This window comes from Herpailurus yagouaroundi, unplaced genomic scaffold (genome assembly GCF_014898765.1).
Source record: "Herpailurus yagouaroundi ecotype Mexico unplaced genomic scaffold, PumYag 308, whole genome shotgun sequence".
Lineage (NCBI taxonomy): Eukaryota > Metazoa > Chordata > Mammalia > Carnivora > Felidae > Herpailurus > Herpailurus yagouaroundi.
The window spans coordinates 3,081,672-3,101,186 of NW_024412525.1; the positions used below are offsets into that span (position 1 = coordinate 3,081,672).

General features: G+C 56.0%; 1 protein-coding gene and 1 long non-coding RNA gene across 5 annotated transcripts in view; one reads left to right on the plus strand and one right to left on the minus strand.

Moving 5' to 3' along the window:
* Positions 1-43: 43 nt before the first annotated feature.
* The window catches only part of LGR6 (leucine rich repeat containing G protein-coupled receptor 6), a 121,953-nt gene continuing 102,481 nt past the window's right edge, over positions 44-19,515 (plus strand). The window contains exon 1 of one of the 4 annotated variants that reach the window (XM_040461998.1): positions 44-183. In XM_040461998.1, the coding sequence (XP_040317932.1) occupies positions 110-183 (74 nt within the window). In that variant the 5' untranslated portion in view covers positions 44-109. Of the gene's footprint in view, positions 184-16,968; positions 17,196-17,293; positions 17,430-17,465; positions 17,636-19,515 lie in introns of those variants that run through there. The other 3 variants (XM_040461997.1, XM_040461999.1, XM_040462000.1) reach the window with 3 other exon arrangements.
* LOC121021566 (uncharacterized) lies at positions 11,046-16,877 on the minus strand. Its single transcript, XR_005786589.1, has 4 exons — positions 16,296-16,877; positions 15,410-15,634; positions 11,505-11,656; positions 11,046-11,269 (listed from the first exon to the last, which is right to left on the minus strand). It is a non-coding gene; the product is annotated as an uncharacterized LOC121021566 (long non-coding RNA).

Below are 19,515 nucleotides of genomic sequence, written 5' to 3' on the forward strand. Positions count from 1 at the left end.
GTGGCTTTGCGCCGCGCTGTGCGCCTCCGCGCGCGCCGGCGGCGCCCCCCAGCCCGGCCCGGCGCCCGCCGCCTGCCCGGCTCCCTGCCACTGCCAGGAGGACGGCATCATGCTGTCTGCCGACTGCTCTGAGCTCGGGCTCTCCGCCGTGCCCGGGGATCTGGACCCCCTGACGGCTTACCTGTGAGTACTGGCCCGCACGTCCCTCCCTGCTCCTCCCTGGCCGCCCGCTAGCGCCGGCCTCGGTGTAGGGCACCTGCCGGGCTGGTGCCGGGAGGCGCGGGCATCCGGGGAGGGCTCTTCCCCTGACAAGTGGACTGCTGCGGGACTGGGGTGGGGCGCGGCTGTGGGAGGGGGGGGAGTCAGACTGAAAATCAGGCTGGCCTGCCTTGGTGTCTCAGTGGCTCCCGTCTGGGGGTTCACTGTGGGAGCTCGGGCTTGGTGAGAGGTGGGTGTCTGGACCCTGGAGCTGGAGGGCCCCGGGGCTGGCCGGCCCTCCTCTTGCTCCTTTCGCCTCCAGCACGGCAGTGCCCAGGAAGGTGGCTGAGGACAAAGCTGACTGAATTGGTGGTGGAGGAGAGGGGAGGGGCTCCAGTGGGGTGCGGAGATCCTCGTCTCCTCTGCCCGGCAGGGAGAGCACGGCCGTCGTGGTGAGGCTGGGTGGCCTTGGTGGGGGGACCCCAGAAGCTGGGAGGGGGGCCTTGCTCACTCTTGGCTTCTCCAAAAGGCACCCTGTCAGCACCATCTCCCTCTGCTGAGGCCTCCTGGCTCCCCCAGGGGCCTCCCTGAAGTCATGTCCCAAGAGGCCGTGTTGGAGACACTAATTTGTGGGCAGGCGCCGAGGCTGAAAACCAGAGAACCATTTTTAGAGCTGAGTTGGGGTGAGATGGCGTGTGAAGGGGACCCTGTTGGGGGCAGCTGTCCTGAGGAAGGCTCAGAGGCTTCCCCTCAGAGCCTCAGGGCTGGGGGCACTCACTGCTCCCACCTGCGCAGGAGGAGGGTGTGAGAGCACATTCCAGACTACCTAACTCCACCTCCACCCCTGCTCTGGGGAAAGGAAACCCGCTCCCCCACCCCCCCCACCCCAAGCCCCAAGCCCCAGCCCTGTCCAGGCTCCTTCACCTTTTCTTAAGGAGTTCAGGTGGGAAAATCTGGGACCATCTGTCCCAGGCGTAGGCTGTGGGGCTCCAGGACCTGGGATCTCTGAGGAAGAGGGGGCTGGGCTAGTTTTCACAGGGGTCCAGCACGTGTTTGTTGAGCTCAGGGCGATCAGTTGTGGTGGTGTCCTGGCAGCATGTGGAGGGTCCGAATCGCAACCCTTCATGGGGCTCCCCTCCCAATCCTTCTGTCCTTAGTTGGATGTCCCTGTTCACTTGAAGAGACATAGGCTGGGGACCAGGGCAGGGAGTGAGAGGAGAAAATAGTGTCCATATTCCAGAAGGGCAAATTGAATCCTTCACAACCCAGGGGGTGGAGGCAGGGGCAGATACTCTGAGGACTGGAGGGCTGTGAGGGTGTCCCTGCAGCTGCCAGAGGAGGACTGACACCCCCCATGCCTGCGACAGCTAGGGTGGCCCCACTTTTAGCCATTTTATATATTGGGGGTATATGACATTGTTTTATTTGAAGGCAGGATTCTGTGGCTAGAAAGAGTTTGGGAATGGCATCTGTAGAGTCTTTCTCTAGGGGTGGGGGGAGCAGAAGGAAGGTCCCTTTCCTGACTTGAAGGAGCCTTCTTCCAGAGATTGGTTGCTCCTTTCTCAGCACCTATCTTTCCAGATGGACCCTTTTTCTAGAAGAACTTGGGGAAGGAGAGGTACAATGTCGTGGCCTCCGGAATATTGGAGGGAGGTGGTAGAAAACCATGTCCCCTGCCCTGGGTGGCAGAAGGATCCCATGTGGAAGGTGGATGAAGAGGTCTCTGCTGGGGGCAGCTGGCCTCAGGGGGGCTCAGGGGAGGAGCCTTCTTTTTTGCTTCTCAGGAGAGCAGTCTGGTCACAAATGCATTGAAAGTGAAGCAGGCATGAGGGTTGTCACTGAGAAGAGCAAAGACAGAGACATTGTGGGGCTCCTTTCCTTCTTAGCAATGATAGGAAATGCCCAACCTGGCCTTGCCTCAAGGAGCCCAACTCTAACCGAGGCTGGTGCAGATTTGCATTTGATGATGGACCCAGCAGTGCCTTTCTGTCTGGGCCCCCAAACCCTGGTTCCTTCCCAGTTCTGCCACCCACTGAGTCACTGAGCTCCTCTAAGCCTCGGGTTCGTCATTTGTATATGGAAGGAAGTGGGTGGGTAACAGGGAGGATTAAATGAGATAATATGCCTGTGTAAATTCCCCAGCTCGGTGCCTGACACACGGAGGAGGGGGGGGGGGTGTAGAAATAGTGGCTGTTATTATAATGCCTGCTGTTGGGTGGAGATGGATGCAAGCTCCCAGGACCCTTCACACGAGAGGGAAACTGAGTCCAGGGATGATGAGTATGGAACTCAAGGGAATGGTCTGTGGCAGGAAGAAAAGTGTGTGCTAGGGACTCAACTGTGGGTGCTAGTCTTGGCCAATGCTTGGTCGTTCTAGGGGCCTGGGATCCAACCAGTTGGTTGACAGTGGGGGTGGGGGGGATGGGAGAGGAGTGGACACTTCAGTCTTCCTAACACTGGGTCAAGAAGGAGAAAAGTAAGCTTAAAACACCTGGTGTCCAGAGCAGGCCAGAGGGTTCTTGAAGATCCCTAGAAGGAGCCATAGGTTGAACCCTAGGAGGCACCAAGAAACTATGGGCTCCAGAAGATACCTGCGGGTCCTTGACCTGCCCTGGTAAAAAGTACTTCACATCTGTTTCCCCACCCTGGAAAGGTGAGAGTCTCTCCTTCTAGCCAGCTACCCTTCATGGTGCACACACCTCCACCTTCCTCCACCTTGGTTCTTGGGAACACTGGAACGTCTTCTTTGCACCCAGCTGCTATCCTTTGCTTTGACACCCAAGTCCAAAAATTATGACTCTTTTGGGGTCCGATGCCAGCCCTGTTTGATCAGGGTTGGGAGGACAGACTTCAAATACCCACGGTCTTTCAGGCATCTCTCATTAAAAAAAAAAAAAAAAAAAATATCTCCTCCCGAACTGAGTCTCCATGAGCCTCACTGGAGTTTGGACCTTGTCCCTGGGTAGGGCCTGTTCGGAGCCCACCTGGAGGAGAGGGAGCTTTGGCATTCTAGTCTGATGGTGACGTGAAGACATGACGCCTCTTGCCATATTCCACCCCCCAGACACACAGCGAAGGGGCGGGAGGGTCCGGACGGCAAATACTTGTCCCCGAGCGGGAGAATCTGAGTAGTTACACTGAGCTCCTCCTCTTGCTCCCAGAGTCAAGCGGTATCAGGGGCAGACGGTGGGAGAAAAACTGCCTTGGGAGATTGTAAAAGGTCCTACACTTGCGGTTACCCCTGAGTACCCCTAGCCATCTCTCACTATTCCTGCTCCCAGGGCTAAGGGAGGGGCTGCCCCTCCATGCAGCCTTAGTCAGACCCCTTATCAGCCTCTTGGGACTTCGCTCCCCTTAAGACTGCCCGTGTTAACCACTAAGCTTGTTTGAAAGGTCAGATGGTGTGTGTGTGTGTGTGTGTGTGTGTGTGTGTGTGTGTGTGTGTGAATTCTAGATAATCTCCATCCTCTTCATCACTGCCTGGGGAATGTCCATGACCAGATGGAGGCGGGCCGCTGGGGGAGGGCAGAGGGATTGAGAGCATGGGCATTGGCCTCAACAGACCAGGGGAAGAGTCATCAGGAAGCTGTGTGAACCTGGACCAGTTGATCTGTGACTTAGTTTCCGCACCTCTAAGTGGAGGAACCTCAGGGCTGCTGTGTGGATTCGCTGAAGTAATGTTTGTAAAGGGTTTGGCACAGTCTGTGGCTCGTGGGAAGGGCTCAATCAGTGTCAGCCAGTGTTGTTATTAGGGTGACCAGGGCCAAGAAGTGTTAGCCATGGAAGTCTTCCTGGAGGGGGAAGTCCTGGAGCTAACCTCGGGAGGAGAAGAGGAGCACTGTTCTGTCGAAGAGTGGAATGGTGTGCGTGTGTGTGTGTGTGTGTGTGTGTGTCCGTGAGAAGGAAGAGTGGCTGGCAAGGAGACAGAAGTCTCTATGCTGGGAACCCAGAGTAACTGTAGTTTTCTGCTGGCTGGTGCGGTCTTAGAGTGTCAGGGGCAGGAGGGGGGCAACGGGTGAAAGACCCCAGCCTACTCCCAACATGCCCAGATGGGCCTTGCAGGGCCTGTCACATGAGGACGCAGGGAAACGTGCAGCCTCAGTGGACAAGAACCGGCCTTGGGCAGCATGAACCCCCGGGGGCGCAATGTGCCAGGTCTCATTTCTCACCTCCAAGGCTACCTTTCCTAGGTGGGGCCTTGGAGCCCGAAGGGAAACTAGAAAGTTCCCTTTTCTAGTAGATTCTAAGAGCCTGAGCTGTCCCCGCCTTTCTGAAACTTGGGATTTGGGAGTTCTAATCCTCAGTCCCTCAGTTGCCGTGATGCAAGCTCCCAGACCTTTCTGGACCTCAGTGTTGACACATTTCATTGAAAACCTAGAAGAGGAGAGGCAGGGAGAAATCAACTCTGAGCCTGCTCTCCTGATGCGGGAGGGAGAAAGCCCCCAAGGAGAGCTTGGCGGAGGTGGGCAGTAGGGGAAAGGGACAGAGGGAAGGTGGGGGGGTGCGGAATCTGGGCAGCACGGAGACCAGGGCAGAGAGGAGAAGGGCGAAGCAGGGGAGAGTGATTCCAGGAATGGGCTGCCAGCCTTGTTCCAAAGAGGAGCCTGAGGGGCCGGGCCCATCAGAGGGCAGTCCTGGGGGGGTCGCCGGAGGAGAGTGAGTGTGTGAAGAAGCCAACACCCCAGTTCAAAGGAAAGGCAGGAAACAACCCTAGGCAAAAGAAAAAGGAAACCTCTTTGCTCTGGCAGCAGCGGGCGCTGGGCGCGGCCGGGTGGGGCGGCTGGCGGAGGAGAAGAAGGCCTGGCTCGGAGCAGAGCTGGCCCCCAGCCCGCCCCCCCCCCGGGGGCCCCCCCCCCCCCCCGCCATGTCGTGGGCCCTCAACCCTGATGGCCCCACACGTGCCGCAGCCCGCTTCCCACACTGCCCCGTGCCCACCAGGCAGAGACACGCACAGGGCACAGGACAGGGTGCCACGTGGGGAGGCCCTGCCCGGGGACCGCGGGGCTCTGGCTCTGCGTGCGGGCTCCAGTCCCCGCCCCACCGTCTATGAGCCGCGCGTCTCTGGACAAGTCACTTAACCTCTCCACCGTTAGTTTCCTGCAATGATCAAATGAGGCAAATGATCTACTGAGGCCCAGAAAGAGAATCAGAGAGCCACCTGTGACAGGGTGGGGATTTAAGGTGCCAGCGTGATCTTCTTCAGCCCCATCAGGTGACCGGCCCACCTACCTTCCTGCCTCCCTCCCTCCCTCCCTCGCTCCTTCTGTACTAATAAAGTCCCCTCCCGCTGACCTGCAGGGAAAGGGGTCTTTCACAGAGCCTGGTCTGCTCTTGGGCTCCCAGCCCCGGGATGATGGAAGAAGTAGTCCTCCTCACAGGGACCCCTGAGGAGATGCGCCCTGGCCTGGCACCTGGTGGGAGACTCTCCAGAGAGGAGAAGTCTAGGCTTCCAGATCACCCCCATCTGGAGAGTCCAACTTGTCCCCGGAAATGGAAGTTCCGTGAAATTAGAGCCTTCTCTGGTACGGCCTTAGGAAAGGAAGGGATTTCTGCCCTGGAACATGCCCTAAGGGACCGGTAAGGATTCTCCTCAGAGCTCTCAGCCCTAATGAGCTGTGTGACCTTAGGCTAGTAACTCGTTCTGTTGGGTGCAGGGCCAAGGACAAGGAGCCCTAGTGGCTGGGGCTTTGGGAAGGTACAAGAGACCGGGGGGGTGGGGGAGAAATTTCCAACCCTCTTCCTCATATTGGGAGTGATTTCTTTCAGCCAAACTGAAATGGATGCATTGACTCAGGGGCTGTCAGAATTGTGGGAGCCCCTTCGTGCTAAGTAGTCCCTTGCTTAAAAAAGGGGGTGGTCCCTGATTTCTAATGACAGTTCATGTCTTTCCTCCCGCCCTTCAGACATGGGAGAACAGGTCTCAGGAGGAGAAAAACACCCAAGAGGCCAAACTTGGGCAGGGAGCAGAGTTATTTTGGAAGCAGCAGAAGGACATGGTGGGGGGAGAGCTACGGGGTTGGCAGTGCGCCCCCCGGAGCCATGCCAGAGCAGGCCACGGGCGGGCTGGCAGGGGCAGGTGGGGGCTGGGCCCGGCTGCTCAGCGACAGGGCACCTCCAGAGCTGAGGTTTTCTTTGTGCCACTGTCTTCTTTCTCCTCCAGAGCCACTAGGAAGTCCTGTCTTTTGAATTCCCCGGGACCTGGGCCCCCTCTGATTAATTGGGTGAGATACAGAATCTAAGGCTGAGGCCAGGGAAACATAAAACCTGTGCCCGGTTTTATGCCTCTCCTGTCTGCTGGTGGGGATGCCTTCACAGCTGATGTTTTCATTCCCTGGACTGTAACTTTTCTTCTAGGAAGAAACCAGATTGTCAGGAAGGTCATTCTTGGGGCCCAGACAGACATATCTAGAAATTGCCATTGTGCCGGTGTCCCTGCCTCCACTGATAATGGTAACAGATGGCACGTACCGCGTTTATTTGAGCACTCCCCCGGCATCATCTCATGGAAACGCTGGGAGAGAGGTACTGGTGTTAGCCCCATCTTATGGATGGAGAGACTGAAGCTTTTAGATGTTAAGGGTCCGGCCTGAGGCCACCAGCCAGTGATTGCTGGTACCAGGATTTCAACCCAGGCAGTCTTTGCCCTGACCACTGTAGTGCCCTGCCTCTCAGGGGGTCAGAGCTGGGGGCTTCTGAGCCCTGAGGGGATGGGCAAGACTCTGGGCATGTTAAACTTGCAGGCTGAGCCGTCCCTCAGCCTATTCCAGCCTATTTCCAGCCTATTCCAGCCTATTTCCAGTTTCTTGTGTTTCTCAAGTGCCAGTGGCTTCGTTCCCCTCTTATTGGCCGGCAGTGTCTTGGGGAGCTCCTCTCTGGGGCTGCTTGAAGGGAAGATGTTGGGTCCTCTGTGAAGCAGTCAGGGTGGGGATAGGGATGTGACGGCAGACGAGGTAAGTTGGCTCACTGTACCAGATGGTCATGGGGTGCGTCCCCCAAGGACCAACAGTGAGGTCAAGAGCACTTCCAGGACAGGGAAGACTGGGCTGGCCAGGGGAGGCCCTGGAGAGGGAGGAGAGGCCCATCCTGAGTCCTGCACAACCGGGGGATTCAGCCAGGGGGTGGGACAGGGAAGGCTCTCCAGGAGAAGGGAAAGCATGGGCCTGAACACAGAACACTGTGGCTTCTGTTCCTTGATCACGACAGCCTTTTCTGTCTCACTCCTCAAGGCAGGATATTCCAGAGCAGGGCTCTCAGCCTTTTTCTCCTTGGGCCACACTTAAACACACACACACACACACACACACACACACACACTCACTCACTCACAACTGATTCAAGGTGTTTAGCAGCTGGGATAAATCAACTAGTCTGCTCCCAGCCAAAGGCATCTAGCCAACCCCAGGCAGCATCTGGCCCCCCAGGGGCCGATACCCTCTCGACACACCTGGAAACACTGCTGTGGAGGAAGAAGCTCGTGTTTGCAGCCTGACTGCACAGGTTCAAATCGCATCTCCAGCACTAACTCGCTGGATGGCCCTGCCTGATTGATTCTTCACTTTCCTGAGCCTCCACTTCTTAGCTTCGACATGGGCGTAAGAACACAAGCTCTTTGAAAGATATTCCTAATCTGGCAGCGTGCTCAGCACACAGCAGATGCCCAATACGTGGGAGCTGTTATTACCCACTCTGATCTCTCTGGGGAGAAGCACCTGGCAGGAGAAACTGAGGCAGGCACAAGGTGGCTCTGCGTCTCACCTAGGCACCTCTGTCAACCTAGGGCTTTGCTGGGAATGAGACGCAGAGGGTTGGTTCTAGAACACAGTTCTCTGCATCCTCTCCTCCAGTGTACCCTCCCCTTTGCCCTTGGAGGTGCTGGAGGAGGTGGAGCGTCCCTGAGAGTGTCCAGACAGGCGGATGGGAGGAGGGTGCTGAGTGCCTTCCATTACACTGGTGTCAGGGATTTGGACACGGTCCCTAGGCTCAAAGCCAAAGCAGTGAGACCGCTGAAGGGGGGCGAGGGCAGCAGCGGTTGTGCACAGGAGGTGCCATCACCGCTCCCATCTATCACCCCAGCCCAGTACGTTGCTGGGGTCACCACAGGGCAGGGAGGGGGTGCTTGTTTAAGTGGTCTACGGAGGACCAAGAATGTCGAGGTTTATTCCACTTCCCCGTATGATTTGCAAGCCTGAATTGTCCCCCGACCTGAGTTACCATTGACTCCTGGGAAACGGGCCAAAGGCAGCAGCCGCTAAGGGGCTTTTAACACCTCCTGTAGGAAGGAAGCCTTCCCAGGTTGACCCAGCCTAAGGATTCTTTTCCCCAGGTGTCTGGGTCTCTCGCAATTTGCTTCATGTTCCTTTGCATAGAAGACTGTGCAGGGCAGTGGGGATATCTCTGTGGGTAGAGTGCGTTTAAGCCTCGTCTAAGCACTGTTGCCAAGGAGCACTGTTCCAATTCGGATAATACCCTCACCCCAGCTCATGTTGAGGTCTCCCTGTCCCTTTTGTTAATGGTCAGTGATAATGCCGCTCAAACTGTCAAGCTGTGTGGGGAGCAAACATTCATTTGTTCACTTAGCGGACGTGGGCTGTCTGCTGTCTGAGAGAGCGCCCTGCTGAAGGCTTCCTCCTGCATCCACCCTGTGGGGCTGGTGTCCTCCTTCCTCCCCTTTCAGACAGGGAGCGGGAGACGGGGGGACACCCAGTGAAGAGATAGAGCCAAGGTTGGAGGTAGGCTTGGGGGCTCCAAAGCTCATGCTCTTTCCTCTGCCCTGGGGGCTCGGAGGAGGAGATAAGACAGGCACACGGATAACTGTGACACATTTCAGGGAGTGAGGCGTGCACCAGGCAGGTCCAGATAAGGAACAGCGGGGCAAGCGCACAGAGGAAGGAAAACTCATGCCTAACTGATGCCATCGAGGCAGAAACCCCTGGAGGGGCAGTTGTGCAAGAGAAAAACCACAGGGGTGGGCGTTAAAAGCCCTAGATTGACGCTCATTTGCAAAACAGAATAATCATCTCTCCCTGATGAAGTGGTTGTAGTAAGCAAGGTCCTGCCTGGAAGAGTGCTTAGCGCATAGAGGATGTTATTTCCCCTGCTGTGAAAATATCAAGTAGGACTGCATAGTTGTGTGTGTTTACGGGGTGTGTGTGTCCTTCTGTCTGTCCGCCTGACAAAGGCTGTCTGCCTCATCAGATTCAGGGCGCCTGAGGGCAGGAGCCATGTCTCTTTGCATTAGAAGTTGGAGCTCCTAGGGGAAGAGGGGCCATACCTCAGGCTGCAGACAGGGAGCTTCCAGAAGGGCAGGATCTGTGCTCCTGATTCCCTTCCTCTTAGGACCACATCACAACTCTCTTGTTCAAATGCCAGTGCACACACACTCACACGCGCGCACACACACACACACACACACTCTAGTACCGGCCCCTACCTGCAGGGGGCACTCTGAACAGGGCCACAAACAATACAGGAATGTGCATTCAGTCTTTCTCCCTCCCCCTTAGCTCCAGATCTGGGGCAGCCCAGGGGCAGGGGTGTCTGAGGATGGGGAGGTGGATCGAGTGTCCAGGGATTGCGAAGATTGAGGCAGGAAGGGGCCGTAAACGAATCCCTTGCCTTTGTGGTGGACAGAGCCGATTAGGAGGCTGGGAGGAGACAAGAAAGGAAGGGGACTATTGTCTCTGACAAAAGCAAGAGAGAACGAGAATTGGGGCAGGGCCTGGGCTGCCCGCCCTCACTTACCTGGGGGCAGACCCAGGAGAGTCTGGAGCCAGGAGCCAGCTCGTTTCTCAGCCCAGACTGGACCCCAGCTCTCCCAAACACCAGCCTTGCACTTGTGAGCTGGGTGACTAGGGCGAACCCCCTAAACCAAGGCCCGCTTTACAGACATACCTCCTCTTCAGTCACACAGGCCCTTGTCTGGGTTCACGCTTCGCTGCCACCACCATACAATTCGTAATAATTTTGTAACTAGCAGCCCTGCATTTTTATTTTGCCCTGGGTCCTGTAAACTGTTCCACGCTGACCCTCTCTGAGCCTCCTATTTCTAGTGTGTAGGATGAGGAATCTCTTAACCAGCCTCTCTTTCCAAGTGGTCATGAAGTCAAATGAGACCCCTTCTCTGTGCTCTGCACTATGATCCCTAACATGCCAGATACAGGTCTTCTGTTCCCACACTCAGGACGGACGTGGGGACAGGGCAGGAATGGGTGGGGGGAGGGGGCGCCTGAGGGACGCCACAGGGTAGAAAAGGCAGCCTCTGTCCAGAGGCACCTGAGGTGGCCTCGGGGCTGGAAGGCACACTGTGTATCACTGGGCTGGAGACGATCTTTGGCCTGAGCGTGGCATCTGCAGGGGGCGAGGCTAAGGGGGTGCCAAGGGGAGGCACAGAGACCACCTGCATCCTGGTGTGTCTACGGATGAGCCAGTTGTTAGACTCTGGTGGGCAAGACCATTGTTTGAACTGGGAAGGCCTCTGTGTGTGTTTTCCCCCTTTCCAGTTTTTCATAGTTAAAATTTTTTTTTAAAAGGGACGGAGACAGAGCACGAGTAGGGGAGGGGTGGAGGGAGGGAGACACAGAATCTGAAGCAGGCTCCAGGCTCTGAGCTGTCAGCACAGAGCCCGACGCGGGGCTTGAACCCACAAACTGTGAGATCATGACCTGAGCTGAAGGCGGACGCTTAACCGACTGAGCCACCCGGGTGCCCCAGTTTTTCATAGTTTAGCAGAGTAGTTAAATGTATGAGCCCAGCTCTCCAGGGCTCAGACCCTGCCTCTGCCTTTTACCAGTCTTTGGGGAAGGATTTACTCTTTGGTGCCTTAGTTTCCTCACCTGTACATGATATGGATGTTAATGATACCCACCTCCTAGGGCTCTTGGGGGGGTTGAATGAGTTAATAAATGGGAAGTGCTTAGAACGGTGTCTGACGCATAGTAACCTCAATGGGTGTGAACTATTATTATTCATTTATTCAACTGACAGACGTTTATGGAGTGTGTGCTCCCTGGCAGGACAGCTGTGCTCCGCACCCATATGGTATTAACAGTTCTCCACCTACAAGCCACAGCGGCTGGTCCAGGGGGGAGACAAAGATTTAGTGCCACCCTGTGTGAGCCCCCTCAGGATATGCTCCCACCCCGCTGCACTGCCCTGTTCTCCCCCCCCCGACCCAGCTCTCCCCACCTTCTGTTGTGGTTTTTCTTCCTACTGTGCGGTGAGGGGCTGCACATTCTGGAAGAATGGGGGGGGGTGTCAATAGGTCTCCTCCTCCAATTTTGTCTGAAACTCCCCTGCCCCCTGCCCACCTGTCGCTGTAGGTCTGCTCTCTGTTTGGTGGAGTTGAAGTCAGGAGACCCTGGGCTAAAATTCTGTCACAGCTGCCAACTTGCTGAGTGCCTTTGGACAAGTCCTCTGGTCTCTTCAGGCCTGCTTCCTGTTGGGCTGGCAGTCGCTGATCCTAGGATGTCGTAGAGAAAAATGATCACGTCTAAATAAAGAGGCAGAGGGAAGGGAGGGGGAGAAGGAGCACAGGTGAGGCCATGTCGAGACGGTGGGATGAGGAAGGTGCCGGGGTCCCCGGAGATTTGCAGCTTCACTCAGTGAGACTTGAGATCCCGGGGGCTGGGACAAGGCATGGCCATCACCAGCACCTCCAGGGCTGCGTGCCCAGCCAGAACAAGGCCCCCCATTAACTATGTGCAGCCAGCGGAAAGAGGAATGCCCACCCCCCCGCCAGCCGACGCCACGCCAACCCTCGTTTCGTTGCTGGCTCCCCTGATCTGAATGCAGAAGCCCAGGGTGCCGCCTCTCCCTCTGCCTGCCCTGCCTCTACCTGCCAGAAAGTATTAGCCTCACCCTCCAGATTGGCATGGGGGTGCAAAGGCACCATGCTGCGGGGGCCCGGGGGACCTGCTGGGGGTGGGGCTTGGGGTCAGGAAATACCTGGGCTAACCCCTAGAACCCTGGTGTGCCCAGTGCTGATGGACAGCCCCGGGACCTGTAAGGGGGCCGGGGGCAGGGGCGGGGAAAGAGTGCAGTAAAAGGAAGAGGTTTGGAAATTCAGACTCTTGCCCCGGGAGCCCTCCTGAAGTTTTGCTGCAGCCCCCAGCCCCTAACCCTGGCTGGAAACCACCGCACACGGACAGACCAAGTCCTTCACCACTCCACCACTCATTCAGTGTCGCCCCTCAAGAGCGTGATCACTGGGAAGTTCTTCCTGGTGTCCCTCCTCCTTCCTGCTGCACTACCCCTGAGTTTCCTTCCTGTTTTGGGCAGAGGGGAGAGAGCCAGCAGCTACCCCTGCTTTGTTAGCCTCAAAGGCCCTGGTGGATGGACTGGAGGAACGTGAGCACGGAGGCAGCCTCAGAGGCAGATGTGGTATGGTCCCCAGTGATCCTGGAGGGGCTGCTGAGGCCGCCGAGGGTCTCTGCCCGCCCCTCCACGGGGACCACAGAGCACTGCAGCTCCCTGCCCCACAGCACTCAGGGCTGCGGTCAGCTGTTCAGTGCCCCTGTGGCCCCAGCGTGCGGGGAGGGGGCAGAGTTGGTGAGTGGAGCGAGGGCCAGATTTCAGCCTCTGCTTGGCCTCTTGGCCAGGCCACAACTGGACCTCTCTGTGAGTCAGTCGGATCAATACTTAGCAAAAAAGTGATTGAAAAGCTATGAGGGGCTGCTTACAGACGATTTATGCCATCTAGTCCCTTGGATCTCCCAAAGCCTTTTTACTCTAAGTACGTGCTTTAGACCAGCAGTATATTTAGACCACAGGGAACTGCGAGAGTTTGCGAAAGCTCAGGCCCTACCCCAGACCTACTGAGTCGGAATCTGCATTTCAGAGCGTGCCTGGCACTTGCCCTAAAGCTTACCCTTGCAATAACTCAGGTCATCAGTTCAGTCTCTGGCCAGCCACTCTCCCCTCACTCTCCCACCCAGAATTGCTTTAACCTCATTTGTACTTGGGTGACGCGCCGTTGGCTTACGTCTAGGGTGATAAGAAAGAGCCCCTAGGACATCACTGTGAGTTATTGCAAGGATGTGGTGGAGAAGTGGGTCCAGACAACAAGTCTGCAGCTCTGGGGGCCAGTCTTCGGAGAAAACCAGGGAAACGGCAACTTGATTTAGGATGCAAGGGGCTGACTGAGATGTCTCTGCTTCAGGAAAACCTTCCCCAATCCCTCAACCTGGGAGAGGGCTCCCCATGGTGTCCTGCTCTGCCCCAGGGCTTGTCCCCTCTGGGTTCTAACTTCTGTCTACTTGTCTGTTTCCCAAACCAGGCTGGGTGCCCCCAGGAAAGCAGGGCCCCAGCTGCCAGTGCCCCCTGGCATCCTCAGCGCTGGCATAAGCGCCTTGCACATAGGTGCTCAAAAATATTGGTGGAATGAATGAGGAAAAGAATGAATGGATGAATAAGCCAATGAATGGCCAGAGGCAGGAGGCACAGAGCAGAAAGCAGCCTAGGCTGAAGCAGATGTGCTCGCCTGAGAGAGTGCCGGGAGGGAGGCCACCCTCGTCAGACCTGGTGATGTCCCTAACCTGGCTCCCCCACAGGCCGGAGGTGTGGCATCCAACCCAGACGGCTGCGGTGAGCGCGGAGCCGTGCTGGGGAGCCTCTTAAGCTGCCAGTTAGCCAGCTCGTGGCCAGGCTTGGGTTTCATTAGAGTGAGGCATCTGTTCTATAAACCCTTCTACTTAGAAGCTTTTGCCTTTCCTGTTCGTTCTCCTTACTATTTTTTTCTTTTTAAAGAACACTGCTTTTGAAAATTTCCATCCAGTTTCAAACAAGCTAAGACAAAGGTATGTGCCTGCCCCTGGGCTTGGATGGAGAGAGGGCTCCAGTAACTTGAGGTTCTTCAATCTCCTGTTGCGTATCTGGTTCTCACGTAGGCTCTGAAGGTCCAGGATGAGTAAGCCCCGTGGTCTGCGTTAAGAGAGATCTCAGGCTGGTGGGTCAGAAAGTTACCACCTTGGAAGTGCTTAGATGAGGATATGCACAGGTTGGTTGTGGGGGTACTCAGGAGGTGGGGGGGCGGCAGTGGAGAGGCACGTGTCCCACCATGGAATCCTGTGACGATCCAGGCTGCTGGGGCCCATGGCCAGGGAACTCTGGGAGGGAAGCATGAGAACACCAAAGCCCTTGGCCATGCCAACAAATGGCGGTGAGTGTTTATTGAGCACCTACTATGACCCAGAGCCTGGGCAATGTACTAGGGATACACAGATGAAAATGAATCATGGAACTAAATTTCTGATTTAAATTCAATAAGGTAGAGGGGTGCCTGGGTGGCTCAGTCGGTTGAGCAGCCGACTTCGGCTCAGGTCATGATCTCGCGGTCCGTGAGTTCGAGCCCCGCGTTGGGCTCTGTGCTGACAGCTCAGAGCCTGGAGCCTGTTTCGGATTCTGTGTCTTCCTCTCTCTGACCCTCCCCCGTTCATGCTCTGTCTCTCTCTGTCTCAAAAATAAATAAACGTTAAAAAAATTAAAAAAAATAAATTCAGTAAGGTAGAAAGTTGAGAAGTGTTGACAAGACACTATGGGCATCCAGAGGGAACTCTTAGCCAGGGTTAGAGCTGGAAGACTTAGTCAGCTTAAGGTTCAAGGAAGAGTCTTTTCCAGAATGAGTCTCTCTTTTTTTTTAAACTAACTTTTTATTTAAGAATAATATACAGGGCAGGGGCGCCTGAGTGGCTCAGTCAGTTAAGTGTCTGACTTCTGCACGGGTCATGATCTTGCAGTTTGTGAGTTCGAGCCCCGCGTCGGGCTCCGTGCTGCCAGCTCAGAGCCTGGAGCCTGCTTCGGATTCTGTGTCTCCCTCTCTCTCTGCCTCTCCCCTGCTCACGCTCTGTCTCTGTCTCTCAATAACAAATAAATGTTAAAAAATTAAAAAAAAAGAATAATATACAGGGCAGAAAAGACTACCTGTCACCTGGTAAATGTTTACAAGCTGAATACACTGGCATTAGCAGCACTCAGAACAAGGAACAGAATGTCCACAGCTTTCCAGAAGCCCTCCACCTGCCATGCCTTCTAGTCTCTACCTGCCCCCACAAGGGTAACCGCTGTCATGATTTCTAACAACATAGGTAAGTTTTGCCTGTGTTTTGCACTTTATATAAACAGAGCGCTATTTTATATGTGGCTTCTTTCCCTCATTGTGTTTGAAGATTTGCCCAGGCCACGCTGTTGCTTGCAGCCATAAGTCACTCACACTCACCTGCCGCATGTATTTGCTTTGGGAGAACGCAGCACGGTCCATCCATTCTACTGCTGATGGGAGCCTGACGCTTCCCAGTGTGGGGGCATTAGGGATAGCGCGGCCACGGTGGTTTTGTCCAGGCATCGGTGAGCATATGGATGGTTTCTGTTGGTTATACACCCAGGAGTGCAAGTGCTGGGTCACAGATCCCGCGGTGGGGTCTTCAGGGTCAGGATGAGTTTCCTAGGCGAGGTGTGGGAAGGGTCACCAGCTTCGTCTGTGGCATCGGGAGGGAGGCCAGTGGCGGAGGAGAGGGACGGGGCAGGGAAGCCCGCAGCAGGGCCACAAGGACCAGCAGTATCCCGAGACCCTTCTGACTATTTACTGTATACTTTCCAGTGGCTCCTATTACAAACTACCGTAAACCGGGTGGCTGAAAATAACAGGAATTGATTCTCTCACATGCTGGAGACCAGAAGCCCAGAGTCAAGGTGCCAGCAGCAAGACACTCACTACAGAGGCTTTAGGGGAGAATCCACCGCACCCCTCTTCTAACTCGTGGCGGCTGCCAGCTTCCTTGGCTTGTGGCCACATCACTCCAATCTCTGCCTCTGTCTCCCCATCAACTTCTTCTCTGTGTGTGGCTTATAAGGGCACTTGTCAAGGGCCCACTCAAATGATCCAAGATGCTCTCCTCATTTCAAACTCTTTTTCTTAATTACCCCTGTGAGGACCCTTTTCCTAACTAAGTATGGTCACATTCACAGGATCCAGGGATTAGGACACAGGCATCTTTTGGGGGGGCCACCATGGAGCCTAGTGTACCAGCCCTCACTGCCATCCTCAGTGTCCCAGCCCAGTTCCCCCCTTTGCAAAGCTCTCAGGCCACTTTCTAATGGCCAACCTGTCCCTGCTGGCCACCACAGGCCAGGCTTTCTCCTGATCCTCAGGCACTTGAGATTCTTCCAGCACTAACGTCCAAGGCTCTGTCCAGCTGTGTCTGTGGTCCTGCAACTCTCCTCAGGTTGCGGTGTCCTCCCTGTCTGCACACACGGGCACACATATGCCTCCTCCGTGCTCAGCGAGGCTTTGCACACAAGGGCACTAGGAACAAGGAACTTAGGCTGAAGGCATCTTTCCAGCAGAGTCCGGTCCAGCCCAGGGCACCTTGCCCATGGCATGCCGGTGGCCAGCCCTTCTCCATGTCCCCTCTCCCCGATATCACCACCTCAGAGGGAACCTGGCTATTACCTTGTCCCAGAGCTTCTGTGGTAGTCCTGATTACACACACACACACACACACACACACCCCACAGGGAGGAGGGAGGAGCTTGGAGGAAGGGGAAGGAGCCCAGCCCTTTGCTCTTCCTTGGAGGAGGCCTGGGAGACAGGAATGCCTTTGGCTGGGGGACCCTGGCCAGAGATCAGAAGATCAAAGGATGCGAAGATCAGGGCTGGGGCAGGTGGCACTCACTTGGAAGCATCAGAGAGAAGCAGCAGCTGGTGCCTCCTAAGGGCAGGGCTGACCCAGAATGCCCTCCACCTCCCCTCCCCTCCCCTCCCCTCCGCCTCCCTGCCCCATTTCCGTTGTGACCCTACTGTGCTGCTCCCCCAGGAGGCAGGGCTCTGGGGGTTGAATGCGGGGGAGGGGGGAGATGCTAACTAGCATCTATATGCCACTTGGGAGGCACACCCACTACCCCCCGACACACAAGGACACTCTCACGCAACCGTCACAATTCCCCTAAGAGAAACCGTGACATAACGCGTTAGAGATGCAGAAACCGAAGCTCAAAGAGGAAAGGTAACTTGTTCAATGTCAAACAACTGGTAGGTGGTGGGGCCAAGTCACAAACTCGGGCAGGCTGACACTGTAGCCCACAAACTACTACACCCTAATGGAAGGCGCAGAACTCTGTTCAGTTCAACTGCAGCATGATGGAGTGAGGCTAGACTTCAGGAAGGACTCCTTGCCGGGCAGGGATGTTAGATCTAGATCTTGTATCTAGTCTTTCTACAAGTCTGATGAACCAAACAGGTAAGGGGTTGGAGAAGAGAGTAGGTTGTTGGGGCACAAGCCAGAATGTAGGACACAGGCAGCAGGACAGGAGAGAATCAGCAAGAAGGAGGCAGGAATCGCCCTGGGGACCGGGCATGCGGGACCTCAGGGGCCTGACGGGGCTCCGGATGGCAGGACTGCCCTCCCACCCCCACCGTGGCCGACTGGTGGTGAGCAACAGCAAGGTGAGGCGAGCCAGCCCAGGTGGGCTTGGAGGAGGGGAGCTGAGTTCCAGAAAGTTCCACTGGTGCTCGAAGCCCCTGGGAGTGAGACTCAGAGCTAGACACCTCCCCGGGGGGTGGGGCCCTCCTGGGCAGACCTTCACCCCTCTGCATTGTTCCCAGACCTGCGGCCTTGGCCCTGCTTCCCGGCCCTTCCAGCCCCAGGGGCTCACGCTGCCAGTGCCCGCGGGGGACCGAGCTGCCTCGTGGTGCGCACCAGCTCCTGTGTGCAGCTGGGTTCAACAGAGCAAAACGGTGGGGGGTTGGCTCTGCCGTTTATTAACTGTGTGAGTAGATGTGAAGTAACTTAATATTTCCCAGTCCTCCTTTCTTCATTTAAAACGGGAATGAATAATGCTTCACTCCCTGGCTTGATAAAAGGATTAAATGAAATGAGACCGAGGATGTGCCAGAGCTCTATTGAAAGGCTTTCAAATAGAGGGGAGCTGGAGAGGCAGAGGGGAGGGGTTGGACACGATTTGGGACTTTGGCATCAGAGGGATCTTGATTTTGCTGGGTCTCATCTGTAAAATGGGTCTGTAAAGCCTTTGGCACAGTGTCTGTCACAGCAAAGGTTCTGAGCTTGGCTTCTGCTCTCTCCCACTAGATTCAGGTTGAATCTGGGACTGGGTCCGATTTCGAACGCCTCCTGACTAGGGTCTTGGTGCTGCCCCTGGCCGGGGTGGGGGTAGGTGGCAATTGGGTGCTCCTTCTTGTGTCTGTCCATGGAGGTAAGTGGAGTTGCTGGGTTGGGAATAGGAGGAAGGGATCCTAATGTGAAAGGAAAACTTCCATTTGGGATGTGAGGGTTGGGGGGGGGAGAGGGGAGGGAATGTGGTTCTGAATAGAGGGGCCTTTCCTCTGTTTTCCACCCCCAGACACACCCTGCCCCTTTATCGGGTAAAATAAAGGGTAAAGGCAGCAGGATCTCAGCTAAACAAACAGGGCTCAGGGCTGTGGTCTGCACACAAAGGGGACTCCCGCCCTCTGGCGGCCCTAGTCCTTCCCACCTGTGCCTCCTCAGCTCCCCCCCCCCCCCCCCCCTCCCCCGGGGGGCCCCGGGGGGGGGGGGGAGCTCAGGGATGTCCAGTTCTGAGGAGGGACACATAGTTCTTCCCCGCAGGGAGGTCTTATCCGATGGAACGTCACAGTCCTCTCTAAGGTGCTTCCGGTCTGATAGGGCAGATAGAAGTCACCCATACATTCCCACGTACAGAAATGATGCCCTTTTAGATGGAGCCAGAGATCAGAATAAGGGCCAGAAAAGATGCTGGCCGGTGAGTGGAGACCAGAGCTTGACCCGATTAAGTGGACAGGTCCCCAGATGCATAGCCACTGCTGCCTTCCCTTGCTAGGTTTATGCTCTACCCTCCTCCTGCACATCTGTCTTACATACCTCCTCAGTCTTCCTGGCCAGGGTCTGCCCATGGCATGCCCAGCCATCCTTGCTGCATAGAAAATGGACCTTGAAGCTGGTGGTGGCGACGGGGTGTGTGTGTGTGTGTGTGTGTGTGTGTGTGTGTGTGTGACAAACACAGGTAACTGGGAGTCATGGAGAATCTCCCAGCCTGTGTGGGGAGACCAGGCACATGAGTGAGCAATCTGAGACCAGGAGATGACAGTTTGTAGTCTAGGACAGGATTGTGTGGCCCAACTCTGTGACTGAACCCTCTGAGACCGGAGTCAAAAGGCTGTACGAATTAGTCTGAGGAGGCCCTGTGACACTCCAGCTGCTTGGTCCCAGCACTCGCCACTCAGGCTTGTAATTGTCCATGGTCTTGTCCTTGTTCCAACTGGACTGGGCTCTTTGAGGTCAGGGATCATACATTGGCCTCCTGGCTGTG